The 17,266-nt window shown below is 46.8% G+C and overlaps 1 protein-coding gene across 6 annotated transcripts in view; it reads left to right on the top strand.

The window, feature by feature from the left end:
• The window catches only part of N6AMT1 (N-6 adenine-specific DNA methyltransferase 1), a 454,595-nt gene that overhangs the window by 407,902 nt on the left and 29,427 nt on the right, over window positions 1–17,266 (top strand). For all 6 annotated transcript variants that reach the window (XM_069629785.1, XM_069629784.1, XM_069629788.1 and 3 more), the window contains one exon: window positions 11,797–11,938. In XM_069629785.1, the coding sequence (XP_069485886.1) occupies window positions 11,797–11,938 (142 nt within the window). The remainder of the gene's footprint in view (window positions 1–11,796; window positions 11,939–17,266) is intronic.

Here is a 17,266-nt window from a genome sequence, read left to right as displayed (position 1 = left end):
AAGAATAATGTAGACCAATACTAATTATGAATATACATGTATTCAAAAAGAAAATAGTCCATAGGCGCTCCTCTGCGAGAACGAACACGGCCCATTGACCTGTTCTTTGGGAAGGTACCCACTCGAGAGTCTGAAGCCACACTTTAGCTCACTGTACCTTTCACAGATGGGAAATATCCATTTGCATATCAGTCTTTGTCCCGCCCATATGGGCAGTCCAGAACCGAAATACTATGGCAATTCCCTTCTGAACAAGAGTACCAACAGCATCCCCATAAACGTGTTTCAGCCTTGTTGGGCCTCATCAGTGAGTTGGAGCTGTGGCTCTCTGAGCACAGTGAGCAAGGGGTCCACGTCTGGGTTCCCCCAGGTAACCTAGGGTGAATTGATGAACTTGAGCTATAATAGTCTGAGAAAGAGAATCCTGACTAGTCTTGAGAAATAGGTCATTAAACCTCGGATAAGGTTACCATGGGAAGATGGGATGGGACCCGGTTATGCAGGATAGCCTCCCCGAGAGAAAATACTTCAAAGTAGAGGCAAGAGAAGCTTGTGAGATAAATGAAACAGAAAGGGTACATCACCTAGGAGAAAATATCTCATCAAAATACAGAATGATATGATATGGCATTTATAACGCGCCTATACACAAGTGTTTCAAGGCGCGAGTAGAAGGCTAAACAGCCTGGAGCCAGGAACAGACCAAAGTCCAAGAAAGTACTTATAGAGGTCAGTACATCAAGATAGCGGAAAAACCAACTATATTGTGAGAGAATTACAAGACTTGGGGCCTCATCACGAGTTGGGCGGTAACGCCGGCGGTATTACCGCCGGTGGTATTAGCCCTACCGCAAAACCCCCCCTGCGCTATTAGCGCCGGATCACGGGTTTGGCGGTAATGGAATTCCCCATTCCCCACTGAGCCCATTCGGGAATGCCCCATTCCTCATTGGGCTCAATGGGGAATTTCCGCGCTCTTACCGCCGGCAGATTTCCCGCGGCGGTAATAGCGCGAATTTTCAGCAGATTTCCCCCCAACTCAGAGCTGGGGAGAAATCCACCGAAGCCCTGATTTGGCGGACCCTTAAATCCGGCGGTAATAGCGCGACTGCCGGATTTAAGGGTTACCGCCAAACTCGTGATGAGGCCCTTGGTATGGAAGGTGACCAGAGACTATTTAAAGATTGGATATTGAGTGGAACTATGAAAGTTAAAGACCATTACACCATCAGGAGGAGGGAGTCATTCGCCTGACCTTAGTTTATTAGAATAGGGTTATGGCCATTTAGGGTTAGAGTTTGGACTGTGGACTTCGTTATTTTGGACAATTCCTGACAACTGACGAGCACAGGTAGGGAATATCCACTAGTGTTAGGAACCGATGGGCCTTATTCTGATTATTAAATAAACTTAAATTGGAAATGTCTTATCAGTATCCGCATCTCTCTTCTGATCTGCCACAATGGTCAAAAGAGAATTCAGAAAGGGTCCTTTTTGTTTAACCTATTCTGGAACCATAAAACATTGTAAGTTCCCCTCTTTTTAGTGATGCCAGGAGATGGTGGCTACTCCTGCCTCTTAACTTGTAGGGTGTAGGCACTTTGAAGGAAGCTCTTTTCCTATGTAACTCAACCAATTCAGAAACTTTTATTTTTTCTGTGGATGTGTGCTTGGCAATGTAGGACTAAATACTAAAAATTATCTCTTGAAAGGTATACTTATTCTCAGGTCCTGACATGTAATATGTTAACAGATGATAGTATTGATTTTATTCAATATGGTTGTTAATGTATATTTGTGTTGTACTCTTTTAGCATGTGTGGTAGTGAATGGTATATATTTTGTAATCTTGCTCTTCGAAATGGTTACATTTATGTTTATTGTGCTTTAGTATTTATTGTTGTGTTTTTGTGTATGAGGTTTTGTGGGTTTTTTGGGCTGAAATAAAATTAAACATATACCTTCCTTTATTTCAAATAGGGCCCCCTGACAGTCTGTCCCCCCCCCATATGAAATCCACCCCTTCCTTCATGTGAATATACTGTAAAATTCAACTAAGCACAGTGCCAATCTCATGAGTGCATCTACGATTGCCGTCAAGTGGCCCTCCCTTGGTTTGCATCCATCATTTCCAATGGTGTGTCCTAAATAGACCCCCTCTTCTATACGGAACTGGCACTTGCATGCTTGTATAGTCAGTCCTTTTACTTACAGTCTACGAAGCACATATTCCAGCTTTTGTAAATGAAGTGAAAGAATGCCATCAAGGTGCCTCATGAGGCGTTGAAACACTGTGGCAGCTGTAACCAGACAAAAAGGCATATTAAAGTACTTAAATGCTCCAAAGTAGTTGATAAATAACATCAAAGTCTTGCACCCCCCAACCAGACCAGGCCTCACATAATCCACTCGACCACTAGCATTGTTGAGTACTTTTTAGGAGGCTTGAGGGCCATTTTCAAAGTATTTGATCTTGTAGTTGAGTATCGCACCTGAAATGGTTGTATGCACTCATTTCACTTCCTGGGCTGCCCTCTAGGTAGCAGCATCAGGTAAATCCCAAGTACCTGGAAGTCAATCGCTGGTGGTTTGTTGGGTGGTCTTTGGAACAGCTCTGAGGCGGTTGTACCCTAAGGACCAAGGTGTCTGTTTGACTAGGAGTCGGCCTGCTTCTGCGTTCTGTAAGAAGCTTTCATAGAAGTGTGCTCACTCAGACTGCAAGTCACTAGCACAAATAAGGTATCCGTGTGGCCTAGAAGTGGTGTGATACAATGAATGTCTTGCATTTACATCAGATCCTTAGTGTCCATTCTACAGCTTCCTGCATGGGTTTTAGGCTATGCTTTCATTGTGGTGAGGGAATATCCACAGCGAAGGATAGCTTGGCTTTCACTTTCGATTTGCACGTTAGGATGTGTAGAAATTTGCTGTTCGCTATATACCTCTGATGGGGATGAAGTTATGTTCATCTGAGGTTTTGGAAATGAAAATGTATGTGTTTTGAAAATTCACTGAGTTACAAATTGGTGAAAAGAAAAAGAATGTGCTCAAAATAATTGATGCAAGAACAGACAAAGCATAAAGAAAAGACCAATAAAGTTGAAAAATTGGTTGATAGCCCTTTGTCCCCAAACATTATTTGGCATTCAATGCACTAGAAATAGATGGAAACTTGGTACTCAAGCAGAAATGTCTGGTACACCTGTGTAAGAATATTTCACTGAAGGTACAGCATTTCAGAGGGAAACACCGTTGACACAGACTTCTGACCAACTGGGCCTCTTTTTGTGAACTCTGATGGAAGTGAGGGACTGGGAGAGGCAGCTGTATTGCAGCCCGGTGCCTGTTGTGTCCCTGGCTGCTGCAGCAGCCACAATGCACCTAGTCCACTGCCCTGGGGAGGGCAGGGGACTTATGCAGTGTTGAGCCTCATAATAGATGTGTATAATGTCGTGCTTCAAATATGGTTGCCATGAAGGCTGCTGACCCCCGACTCATTTATATTCATGAGTGGCCCATCTATTTTCATGAGTATATATTGAAGCGTGAGCAGGCCTCAACTCCTTCTGCCACCACTGCTGTGCCTTGTAACATATATCATTAGTGAAGTGCCAGGCAGGCGGGGTGGCATTGTGTGGTGCAAATGATTGGTGCTTTAAATAAACACATGCGTTGTTACTAATTGGATTATATTTATACATCAGATTGCATTCTCATTATTCTTTTAGGTAACATAAACCCATACTAATGGAACAAAGGAACCTACACCAGGAATTGCTCCTTTCGTTTAATAATTCCAAACACTAGCTCACACTCTAGCCCTGTCCTGGGGCTTGACTGATGGTCCATCGTGTATGAGTTCATTTATCTGAACCCTAACTGAAATCCTAACTTTGAGTCTCATTCGAACCCTTACTTGAATCAAAAACCAATTATAAACTCTAAATCTGTCACCTAACTTTATTATAAACTTCATATTTGCCTCACCTAATAGTACTTCACATGTGTGATCTTGTACTCTCTCCAGTTTACTGGAAACTTTGTTCCAACATGTTTAGAGGAGGAAAGGAATATTGAAAAGGCACATTAACATTCATAAGTGACCATTTCAGTACAAAAATATACCATCAAGTTCATGGATCGGGTGATGAACTAAGTTTCTGAACCACTTGTCTTTATCTCAATTGCCACCAACCTAAAATATGACTAGAGAAAAGGGGTGTTAAGATAAACAATGTGAAGTTACTACCTGCATGCATCATGTTATTAGATGTGCTATATCTGGGGGAAATGATATTAAATGAAGTGTAATTTCACCTATTATCCCTACTTGTAGTGACTATTTAAGATGATGAGGTGAATATATGGTAATACAAATTAGAAGCTGTAGTAGCTTTTCTATTGAACAGCCGTTTTAGAAACTTTTTCAAATGGCTATTATGATAAACCTAGGGAATTAATCCCCCCTCTACAAGGGGGTTTCAACCCCTGTGAGTCTAAGGAGGCGAACCTGCTAAGCTTAATACCCCCTAGGGGACCAGGCAAGCAGGATTTCACTGGGGTTGACCCCCTTTTCTTCCCCTTAGAGGACAGGTCATCCCAAGATGTGGATATTTGTTATCCTCCCTTATCCCAAGAAGATAAGACCTTTGTGCATTAGATGGGAATTGAATGGTGCACTGACCCACAATTGCATACAGGGTTTTTGACCGGGCTTCTGACCACTTTTAGACACTTTACATGCCTGAAGGGAATGTGTTGGAGAACAAAAATGCCTCTTTGTGGGCTGGAACAAAATGATGCGACGAGGCTAAGGAGAAGACAGCGAGTGACCTGGGAGCGGCAGAGGTTGGTGGAGGGGGGTTCTCCTGTATAGACACAGCATTCAGGGAAGCGGATAGACCCACGGAATGCCGAGACCCCAACATAGAAAGACGCTGGAGACACCTGCAGGGTTTCAACCAGAGAGACTTAAGGTGGGGTGAAGCAGGAGAACCACCGAACACACAGGGGACTGAGAGAGGAAGCTTCTGATTGCGGCTGAGATGGGTGAAGCGGCTAAGGAGCCACTGATGCCGAACCCAAAACTCCTAGTCTGCCTGTGGAGGTGTTAGGCTCACCTGGTCTCTGCAGGAACGTTGGGGCACGGTTGGAGTCCTTCCTGGACTTGGCTCCCCTGGATCAGCCTTTACCCCCAGCTGCTGTAGTGTGGACTGCTCTGGTTGCTGGCAATGCCCTTGGGAGAAGGTAAGAGGCAGTGAGAATGCTGTGGTTGAATTGCGATCCCCTCGAACCATTCGTTCCAGAGTGAGATGAGCATGCGTTTTCCCATATGGTCTCACCTGTTGTTTTGTAAGGATGAGCTCCCCGTCCTGCTTCTCATCAGCAGGGGTGCCGTTGATGGACATAGTTGCTTCACTGGTCCGTGTGCGTGGCAGCCCAGACCAGCTGCGACCAATCCACTTTGTAGGTAAGTGTTCGTAACTATGATTATTGTCCATATCCTTTGCAATGTCTTTCCCCAATGCTTATTGTCCGTAATTCTTGTAATGTCTTTTCTCACCCCAATAGGTGTAAAGATGGCTACGCAGTGTCGCAGTGGTTCCAAACGGTGCCAGATGGGAATTGAGCGGATCCCACTCAAAGGTAAGTAGGGTTTTAAGGTTGTACGCAAGGCTTATGTGTTGCGCGGCCAAGCGTCAGATGGTTTTGCAGTTTCTAACCTGAACGTTCCTTTTCTCTGACAGGGATGACCTGGCGGCGTCTGATGGAGAGCAGCGATCCGAGGACCTGTCGGCGGGTGCCAGATGGATGGATCCGTGAGGATGCTGGAACAGGTGAGGATGCGGCCCGACTCGAATGGCTCTGGGAATCGGGTAAGAAGCTACACGCTGCAGGCGATAGGTTTGCAGAGTCAGGTAAGCTGCGCTTCGAGCGATGGTGTAGCTGGAGTCAGGTAGGTGCGTGCTGAAGAAGATGTTCCAGAATCTGATGAGGAGCGTGCTGAGCTGAAAACAGGTAAGAGAGCTTCAGATGGTGGTAAGCGTTACGCTGCACACAGCAGACTAACACGGAGCACCTGCATGCGGGTGGGGCTGGCTTAAATAGCCTGGCCCCAGCCACTCCCCTTTAGCTCCACCTTGTGGGTCCACCTTGCCACTCCCACAGACTTCTGCACGTGCCTTCCAATGCTTTCCAATGGCCACGCCCAGTCTGGAAGCACATGCCCTAGACATAAAGTGTGCACAGCACACTTGCTTATGAGCCTGGCACCAAAGGCGCCAGGAATGGGTCTATTTGGACCCTTTGGAGCATAATGGTAATGGCCCTTGACCAGTGGCCATGACAGGAGGACCGTCTCGGAGAACAAGGTACTGAGTGGCTCTGGGAGATGTGGGAAGGGAAGGCATGCCATATCCCAAGGCGTGCTACCAGAATCCATATCCCAAGGTGGGATGCCAGGGAACATGCCCCAAGGCTGGGTGAGAAGCAGTATACCCCAAGACAGGGTAGTGAGATAAGCCATAGCCCAAGGCGAGATACCAGAAACCGTACCCTATGGCAGGGTGCCGGACAACATACCCCAAGACGGGTGAGAAAGAGTACCCCAAGTACTCCATACTTAGTACAAGGTACTTTCGGAATACCCCAAGGAGAGGCAAGAGAAGCTATAGCCCGACGGATTTATAGAAACCAGACCCTAATATGGGTTACCAGATACCCGATTCCACGGAAGGGAGAGAACAATGACACCCCTGGGTGGGGAAACAAAAAGCATACCCCAGAGCAGTCTATGAGAAACCAAACAGCAAGAGCGGGGGAGAGCAAACCAATTCCAAGATGGGATTCAAGAAGTCAGAGGCCACACTGACCTGAGAAACATGACAACCCCGAAAAGGGTAACTGTGAGAAACCTGAAGGTGTCTCCCTAGCTAGTCCCTAGGAATCTGTCATCCAGGTGGCCAGGACACGGCCATCGCTATTGGATCTAGTTACTGGGGATTGACCAGTGAGGGAGGACAACCTGGATGGGGGAGTCCCCGGGGGGGGGCTTCTGGGGGAGAGTGGGACACTGACGGGTAAGACGCAGTATCCCCCTTCCTTTAACACCTTTCCCCATCCTCTCACGTAGGACATTCCAAACCACTGCCCCCCCCCTTTTCCACTGCAAACACTTTCTCACAACACAACGGAAAACGGACAAACACTTGAGCTGTTTACCTGACATGTCCCAATAACAGGGTCAGGCAAAGTCAGGCAATTGATCAGAATCACACACACCTGACGACCCTTTCCCTTCCCCACAGGGATAAAAGGTGGAGCCAGAGAGCACAGTATGAGAAAGGTGAGCACAGTAGACAGCAAGAGGAAACACAGCAGTTAAAAAGACTGAGAAAGGCAGCGGGAAGCGAGAGGGTGGTGAGAGAAGTGACTTTGCCCTTTTTGTCCCAGGTCCACGGAATCTTCGTGGAGGGGAATCTAAGACTGCGAACAATAGCACAACTGTGCTGCTACAGATGGCAACAGTACACAGGGCAAGCCTATGCTGATAAGGCGGAGCAGAGGAGACTCCCGCGCACGTGGTACCAGCCTTGACTCCAGAGAAGCCGAAAGCTACGCGGTTCATCACAGCCGGTGAGTCGAGGGGAGAATCGATGAGCACAGGGCTGTGTTGAGTGAGAATTGCAAATCGTACAAGTTTTTAACCAAAGCTAATGATCTATAAAGGAACTGTTAAAAGTGTGAGGGGTAGACCAGCTGCAGAGGGAAAGCAGCACCACGTGGGTGCCAACTCGAGAGACTCTGGTCGTGCCCCATATTGAGAAACTACAAAAACCAGAAGGCCATACGAAGGTCGCCAAAGGAACTTAAAGTGGTCATACGTGAGGGTCGAGCAAAAGCCCCATACAATCGAAAGACTTTGATCCGTAATTGGCCGAAAGAAAGTGGAAGTAAATCCCGCAGTGAAAGGAAACCTGGGAAGAGAATCCTGGGAAGGGCAGAGTCTAGGGTCCCAAGCAACAGTGTGTTTTGGAACTGTTTATAAAGACATTTACATTTATGAATAACAATTGAGAAGGGACAGCCCAGAAGAGGGGGACCCAAGGGTGAGGCCATCATCCTATTTGAACTGTGGAGTACGATTGACAAGGATCACCCCAGAAGAGGGGGGCCAAGGGGTGAAACCATCACCCACATTGAAATTTGGAAACAAATTTTCATTTGTTAAAGGAACTTTTGTTTTGTTGTTTAAACACACCAGGCCCAGAAGGCAAGAGACTTTCAGAGGAAACAAGACTTGGCCATCAACGGTCCTGAGAGTTGCCATTGCAAGTGTTGTCTCGTGCTGGAGAAGCCCCAGACTGTACTGTGTTCCAAGCTCCCATCTTACCCCGTAACTAAAACGTGGGGAAGGGAGACTCGGGCTACTGCCTCCTGACTTATCATTTGAGAACACTACTTTCTTTCTTGAAACGTAACCCCACACCTTTTGTATTTAGTGTAAGGTATTGGTAATAGGTTTTCTTAGTATAGGCCTTTTTGTTTGACACAACACCACTAGGACTGGCTTATTTTCATTTGATGGTCGACACCTGTCCCCATCTTAGATTTAGGCTTAGATTAGGCATTTTCCTAACCCGCATACCACTTTAATTGTTTAATAAACACGCTTGAACTGTCATCACTTGTGTCTCTTACTTGTTGTCACCATGAGTCTCTCACATAACCCACACTGCAGAGAATTGAACAAGGCTCCTGGGCAAATACTTGGCACTGACTAGTTGTTGGGACAACAACCCAGGCTGGTTTGTCAACCAGAGACTGACACTAACCTTCTATATAAGAAAATTAGTAATCTATATATATGATATATGCGTGTACATGTTATTTTTATACGTGTCCACGTTTTTATAAATGTTAAATGAGTTATATTTTACCTCATAGTTTTTATCTCTTTTTAGCAGTATGGACTTACTACAATTACCGCCGTTAACAGTGGAGGAGTTGTGGAAAGCTGTGCATTTTAATAGTTTTTATTGTTAGCATGATAGTGTTTTATGGGCATTTACCCAAAATAAAGAGTTATTGATTGATTCAGTACTCAACCTGCAGGTCTGGCATGATTTTAAAGATTTTTTCAAGTGTTTTTTATGGTAAGTAATTGATGGGTCTAATGTGGTGAATGTGTCTACCCCCTTTATGCAATTAAGCATTTCCAAAACAATGGGCATGGGGTCCTGTCCATGACTATGGGCCTCATTACACGGGAGGCGGTAAGGGTTTACCAGTACTGGTATTTTACTGGTACCGGTAAACCCTTACCGCCTTACCACGAGGTCCCTTTGCGGGTTGGGGAATTTAACGCCTGCTTTTTGCAGGCGTTAAAAACCAACCCGCAAAGGGAGCAGGGAGCTAATTACGGTACCGCAATTTGGAGAAATTATGGAGAAAAAAAAATCCTGAAACATGACTTCAGAGAAGAAGCCATTGTAATGTACCAAAATAAATGAGTACAAATCACTTGTTCCCAATAAAAGGAACCGCCAAATAGAGGAGTTGTAACGCTCACCTGGTTCCCACGGAGGCGCAGGTCTGGCTTCGAGTGCTGATGCTTCTTCAATGGTGAAGCGCAGGACTCTGAAGATGGACAGGAAGGGCCCTCTACTCTGGCTTCTCCGGCTCGTAGGAATATACCCCTGTGCGTGAAAAGGGAGTATTACCTACTGACTGAGTTATGCTCAAGCCTCCCACTCTCTTCCAACCCTCCACGATACCCTTCCACGATTCCCCGTGAAGTCTCACCTTAGGGTCTGAAAGGACAAGCTCTCAATCCTGCTTCTGACGCAGGGGCGCGTTGAACCCAGTTACTTCACTGGATTGAGGTTGGATGGGAGTTCAGGTAAGCTTGATTATACTGGTAAGGCGCTGTAAAAGTTCTGTTGCAAGTTCAAAAGTTCAAGCTTTAAATAATAATGTTCATTGTCTTTTTTCAGGTGATGAATGAAGATTCCTTTGGAGACTTCTTGCAACAAAGCGCTAATGTTGATGTCTTTTCCCCATAGGGGCCGGGGTTCGGAATGCCGGAGATATGGCGCCGACCCGAAGTGAAACGTGCAGTTCCAGTAAAGATCTGGTAAGTCCTAGATGAGCGCTCAGTAAATGTTTTTGCATTCGCTCATCTAATGTCTTTGTCTTTTTTCCCCATAGGGGCCGGGGTCCGGAAAATGCTTGGAAGCAGCAAGACCCGAAATGAAATGGGAATGACCCAACAGGTAAGTCTTAGAAGGAAACTGAGCTTTTCCTATTCCCTTCCTTCTCTCACCTCTTATTCTTGTCTTTTTCTCTATTTATTTATTTTATTTATTTATTTGGATTTATATAGCGCACATCTGCCCTGGGGCATCGTGGCGCTGAACGTAGTCTTACTTGTTACAGGCATACATAGTGTATATATAGATACATGCAGATGATATAAGCAGTTTTAATACAGTAGGCTCTGGGAAGTGGCTGTGTATCCGGATGATCGCTGCTGAAGATGGAGGAACCCAGGAAAGGTGAGTGAAATGCAGCGCTGCAGCAATCGTAACGAAATGCTTTTAAAATGATGTCTTCCCTTTCAGGATCGTCGGTGATGTCTCTGTGGTACAGATTAGCTGGTAGGTCTCTTGTCTCCCTTTGCAGGTGACCCAGGATGCTGACAGGCGTGGCTGAAGTCCAGATGCAGGAGCTGACACGGTGAGCGTCCAGCTGCGAGGAGCAGAACAACGCGAAGCGTGAGTTGCTGATCGGGTGTGGTTTAAATAGCTTTGGAAGAAGTTCCAAGTGTGTATCCTTCCTCCGATCAGGTATGTATCCTTCCCCGACCACACCCGGGTGGAAAGTAGTCCCACAGGTAAAGTAGTTCCTATTCAGGCCTCAAGAGGGCCTGGATGTGGCAGCATGGTCTGCATCAGCTAAGTGCACATTAAAACACTTGAACACATGTCTAGCTTTATGAGCCTGGCGCCTAAGGCGCCAGGACAGAGGTCCAACATGAGACTGGCGCCTAAGGCGCCAGGACTGCGTCCAAAGGGCCCCAGCTTGGGCCCGCTGGCACTCCCCTGGGGGAAATGATGCCTGCCTCTGGGGTTGCTGGGTCAGACCTGGCTCCTTGGAGGTAGGCATCATGACAGGAGTACTTGCCAAAAATGGAAAATGGAACCTGTGTTATGGCCAAAAGGCGGATCAAATACAAGTAATATTGAACTTTCATATTTTTATGGTTTGTGGAATGGCTGCTCATTGTATGGCCCTCCAGATACTTTAAGCCTTATTTCCCATCATGCCTGTAGTTGGTGGTGAAGGATCATGGGCATTACAGTCCAAAACATCTGTAGGACCATATAAGTAATTGTGTCTGTGGTAATAACACCACATTCCCATATTTAAAAGTAAGTAAGGATGACTAACAAACTGCAGAATCTCATAAAGATGAGAGTATGGAAATACTTCAGGGCTTTGATGGCATGGGCTTGGAGGTGTAATAGGTCAGGTCCATATGTGGATGTAACTTCTATGATGATCAATGTTGAAACTCAATATAGACCCATGATTCAGATTCCCAGGGAATGTTACGGTACCCCTTGCATAGGTTGTGCTGGAAATGCCTCTTGTTCTGAAGTGCTTGGTTCAATTGGCTTCCAGTATACTAAAGTGTGAAAGTCCTTCCATAACATTCTTTTTAGTTGTTATTCATTTTCTGCGTCACTTATCAAATGCAACGAAAAACCTGTTCTTTGTTGGTGTCTATCATAGGTTGGGAGCCCTGGTATAGCGGCAGCCTGGGCTGGAGGAAAAGAAGGGCGAGAAGTAATGGACAGATTTTTTCCATTTGTGCCACATCTGCTTTCGGAACAGGGAGTGTTCTACTTAGTAACACTTAAAGAAAATAATCCAGGTAACAAAAATATTCAAAATGTTGACACTTCTGTTCAGATGATCATTTATATTGAATTTGAAACAGGTTTACAAACCCCTAGTAGAAAGTGTTCGCTACATAAACAAGAACTATATGCATGGATTGTTTACATGTGCTGGCATTTTATGACAACTCCTATTTGCGTCTCTTAAGTTCCTAGTCAACTTCAATGTGGTCATGGGGGGGGAGAGGATGGATGGGTTCGAGAGCCAAGATCGCGGCTCTTCTTCCCGGTCACTTTAAAACTCTGAGGATCCTGGCAAATATCCTGCGGCTAAAAGCTTTAAAATCTCCCCCAACCCCATACCTGAACCTGGGAAGATAGCGGTTTGGGGAACATTCAATTCAGAGCCGCTTGAGGCATGTTGTCACGCTGTTCCTGAATGCTAACCATGGAGGCCTGTTCGGGTCTGTGACCAAGGACAAGGTAAACTGCACTGTGTGAGCCCGGCGGGTGGTGCTGTTGGCCAAGGCTCAGAAAACCTGTCTAGACATTTGTACTGTGTCGCAACTGGTGTTGTCTGAGGGCCGCGCGGCGACGGTGTGGCTCGGTGCAGCCCAGAGAGGGGTGGACAGTCCACAACAGAGGTAGGTGCCTGCGAGGTGGCTGGCGCGGCCTGTGGCTCACAGCTCTTGGGTGGCGGGTCCTAGCTGTCTGCTGAACATTGGACGTCTCAGGACCAGAGGAACCTTTTGGCGGAGATATCCTCTCCAGGGAGGATCACTTTGTGGTGGGGGCTAGGCTGAGCTCTCTTGGCCCCCTCGAGCCCCATAATAGACATACAGCACTGTGAAGGGTCAGTAATGCGAGGCAGACAACTGCTTGACGTTTTATCAGTATTTTTTTTAACCTTTATTTTGACTGCCAATTTAAGAGTACAGCAGAAGTACTTGAGTTCGTTTTGGTCTTAATCTGTGGTAGTAACATCAGCCACGTAAGATCGGAATTCCACCCAGATATCGCGGGGTCTGGATGAGGAAGGAAGGGTACAAATGTATAGGTCTTCCAGTGCTCTATAGCCCAGTTCTTCCCACCTCGTCTCAGCTGCTCTATCCCACGTTGGCCTTAACTCAGGGAACTTACACAGTGGGAGCCATCGATAATATGGGCGATCTGCACCCGAGAGGGTGAATATTTTCTGCCATGCATGCAGTGTGGAGGTGACCGGATCATATGGGCAGTCATCTTTATATTGTTGGTCTAGTAGTAGTGTCTTTAAATCTGAGTGTCCTGCAGCTAGCGCTTCTAATTTGACATGGGGAGGGGGGTGTTCCATAGGGTACCAGAATGTGGCAAATTGTGCTTGGGCTGCCATCAAGTATCATTCTAAATTTGGCACTGTGAACCCCCCTTTCCCATATGGAAACGTCATCTCCACCCATTTCTTTTGGACTGCACAAGAATGCAACAAGAATTGTACGAGGAGCCCGTGTATCCTGCCAAAGTAGGGTTTCCCTTGCCAAACCGGGACGTTAGCGAATGTGTATATCATCTTGGTGAGCAATGTCATTTTGATCAGTGAGAGTTTAGCAGCTGGGGAGAGAGGAAGGGACCTCCATCTGTTAAGTTTAGTTTCTGCGTGGGCCCCGATTGCATCATAATTATTGGGCAGTAAGGAGGCATGGGTCCTAGACATCACCACCCCCAGGTATTTAATATGATTGGGTGACCAACAAAGTGATAGGGCTCTCCAGCAATCCTGGGTATAATTTGGAGGTGGAAATATCTCTGATTTGAAAACGTTTATTGCGAAACCAGAGAATTCGCCAATTCGTTTGATATCCTGAAGGATGGGGCCCAGGTTAGTATGGGGGTCTCTGACGTATAGCATCACATCGTCAGCATATGGAGATATGATCTCGGGAGGGCCGCCTAAGCTGACCCCATGCCGGCTGTGATGTTTATTGATATATTCTGCCATAGGCTCAATGGCCAGGGCTAAAAGCATAGGGGAGAGAGAGCAACCCTGTTGGGTGTCCCTTTCTAGTTGGAATGGCTCCGATGTACATGAGTTAACCAGGACTTTGGCGAGTGGTTGTGTATATAATAACTTAATATATCTGACTATGTTCGGTCCCACCCCCACCCTTTCCAGGGTTACCAGCAAGAATTCCCATGATACCATGTCAAAGGCTTTTTGAGCATCTATAGTTGCTGCCACTGCCTTAGCCCCAGAGTCTATTCTGGCCATAATATTAAACAGCCGCCTGATATTTTGCGCTATGGATCTTCTGGGGATGAATCTGGCCTGATTGGCATGGACTAGATGTGGCATCAACTGGAGGAGGCGTCTGGCCAATACCTTAGCATAGATTTTAATGTCGCAATTGATAAGGGACAGAGGTCTGTACGTGCCGCATTCATTGCTAGGCTTGTCCGGTTTAAGGATTACCGTTATTACGGCCTCCCGAAGGGACTCGGGCAGAAGGGACTCTCGCAGGGCCTCTTCCCACACCAACAATAGGTTGGGGGCTAGTGCAGTCGCTTTTTCCTGTTAAACCCTGAAGTCAGGCCATCGGGACCATGAGCTTTCCCTTTAGGTAAGGTGGTGATGACTGCCATTTCTTCCAGTGTAACCGGGCCCTCTAGTTTTTCCCTGGACTGAGCACTGAGACAGGACAACAGGGTGCTGTGTAATAGTGAGTGTATGGCATGTTCTCCACGCGTTTGCTCAGCAGTGTAGAGTGTTCGGTAAAAGTCACAGAATACCCCAACCACCTCTGTGTCTGACCATTTAATGTTCCCCTGCTCATCAAGGATGCAGTCTACCTGAGACCTCCCCGTCTCTGACTGGACCACTCTCGCCAGTGTCCTCGCGGGTCTGTCCCCTTCTCCATATCTCCTGGCCGCTTGACGGTGGGAGAAATACCAGACTTCCCTAGTGGCATGGGTTTCACATTTTTCCAGCTCCATGCCTATTTGTGTAAACCCTGTGGGATCGGAGGATCGGGAGTACTCTAGTTCATAGCTCTTAAGAGCCGTTTCGGATTTCTCTAGGTCCCTTCTAATACTTTTAAGAACCCTGGCCTCTCTTGATATCGCCATACCCCTGATGTATACTTTAAAGGCCTGCCACCTGATGGCATGAGATGTGGAGCCGGCAGTGTTGCAGGCACAGAAGGTCTCAATGTCAGCGTTAATATCTGATCGGATCACCATGTCCTCCAAAGCAGCAGATTTGAACCTCCAGGTGCAACGGGTGTGTCTACCACCCAATTTCAATGATATCGCCACCAGGGAATGGTCAGATAGTGTAGGAGGTCTAATGTCCACGTCCAGTACTCTTCCCCATTAGTGAACCAGATATAAGGAAAACATCTATCCGTTATGACATGTCGTGAACCGAGGAGTAAAAAGTGTACTCCCTCGACTGTGAATGTGTTGTATGCGATGCGTCCCTTAGTCGAGTGATTGTACGAGGGACAGCAGTCAGCCCCTGGATTGGGGTCGAGGAGCAGCATTTGTCCTGTCAAGTGAGCGGTCTAGGATCAGGATCATGTCACCGACCCATATCTGGGGTATGCCATAGTACCCAGTCAGGGCTTCTGCTATATGGTCGAAAAACTCTGGTGAGTCAGTATTGGGGCAGTACCTGTTTACAAGTATCATTTCCATACCCTCCAGTATACACTGGACCACCAAGTACCTCCGCCTTGGGTCAACGTGTGCCTTTTTTCAACAAATGTCAAGGATTTATATATAAGTATCGTAACTCCTCTAGACTGAGAGGAGTAGGAGGTGAAGTATCTATTCTTTCCCCACGAGAGGGTTACGTTGCGGCATATACCCTCTTTGGCATGGGTTTCTTGCAGGAACAGAACATTAGCTCTTTGTGTGCATAGGATTTGATTTGGCCTGTTTTAGTAAAGTTCCCTCAGCCCCGGACTTTCCAACATAGTATCTTCACCTGTTGTGCCATAACTTTTGTGATGGTTCATAACATACCCTATATACACATCTCGTACTTTTTGTTATGTAATGCCTACCAAAAACCTCTGAGAACTTAATCACCAGACTTTTGATTGTTTTCTCCCTCCAATTCCCTTGTACAGGGAATTGAGCCAGCGATCAAACCTCCCTCCGAGCCACGTCCTAGGACCCGAAACCTGCCTCCTTTCCCCCCACCCTCACAGCCTTCCCCAACCCAGCAGTGTGTCTGACCCCCCCACCACCTCCAATTAGTCCCTTGTGCCATCTTGGCCAAGGGGCCATATTTGCCACAACTCGCACAAGCAACTGCAATGGAGGTGCGCCATTGCCCTGCAGCATATTTCAGTATAGTTGGAATTTCACATACTTTTATATAACGAGTATCAAGGCGGCATGTACTATATATGTATTGCTATCAACACATATTTCCTCAGGGATCATAGAACATGAAGCTAGACAATAGTAACAAGTCATCTAACCTTTTCTCATTCCAAAGGTTCTTCAATAGGGTTGGTTAACGGGACTTGTGACTCAATGAACTTCACGGCTTAGCTTGGGATTGTGAAAAAGTACAGTTTGCCCTGAAACTGTAGTTTTAGTTACACCAGAACTAGCATAGCATATTAGATGTTTCTCTCACTGAGCAGTATCTTTACCCCTATAAACTGGCGACGCTCCTGTTGCACCGGAATACAGAAGTCGGGAAAGATTCGGATGGTTTGGGAGCCCAGTCTTAGTTTTTTCTTTTTGCGGGCCAGATTAAGAAGATGGTCCCTGTCTCACAGTAGCTCAGAATGTTCGCTATGATGGGCCTTGGGAAGTCTCCCGGTTTGGGTTTGGGGGACAAAGCTTGATGGGCCCGCTCCACAGCAAAGAAGGTGGAGAGGTCTGGTTGTCCCAAAAAGTGTTTAAGCATGTGTTCCACAGCCAATTCCGTGTTTCCAGTTATGGCTTTCTCTGGGACCCCGACTATACGGATATTATTTCTTCGAGAACGCGACCCTAGGTCTTCACATTTGCTCTTGCTATATTTCATGTCTTTGGTGAGAGCCACAACCGTATCCTGCAGTGTGTGTATATTGTCCTCGGTGGCCCAGATTATATTCTCCGCCTCGGTTATATGGGCCCCCTCCTGGGCCAGTTGGGATCGCATAGACGCCACATTAGCCGTAATGTCATCTAACTTCTCGTGCACCGCGGCAAATCCTTTCGCCATTGCTTCCATCATGCTCGTGAGGTCCGGCGTGAGTGGGAGACCAGGGATCGGGAGGGCCGCATCTAATTGGGCTTGGCTCGACTGACCCAGTTCGGCCTGGGGGTGTTGACTTTGCAAATTTGGCCATAGTCCTGGACCTTTTCCCCCCCCGGATCCTTTA

The sequence above is a fragment of the Ambystoma mexicanum genome, chromosome 12 (genome assembly GCF_040938575.1).
Source record: "Ambystoma mexicanum isolate Mex_15411 chromosome 12, UKY_AmexF1_1, whole genome shotgun sequence".
In the NCBI taxonomy this organism is placed as follows: domain Eukaryota; kingdom Metazoa; phylum Chordata; class Amphibia; order Caudata; family Ambystomatidae; genus Ambystoma; species Ambystoma mexicanum.
This window is presented reverse-complemented; position numbering and strand designations above follow the sequence as displayed.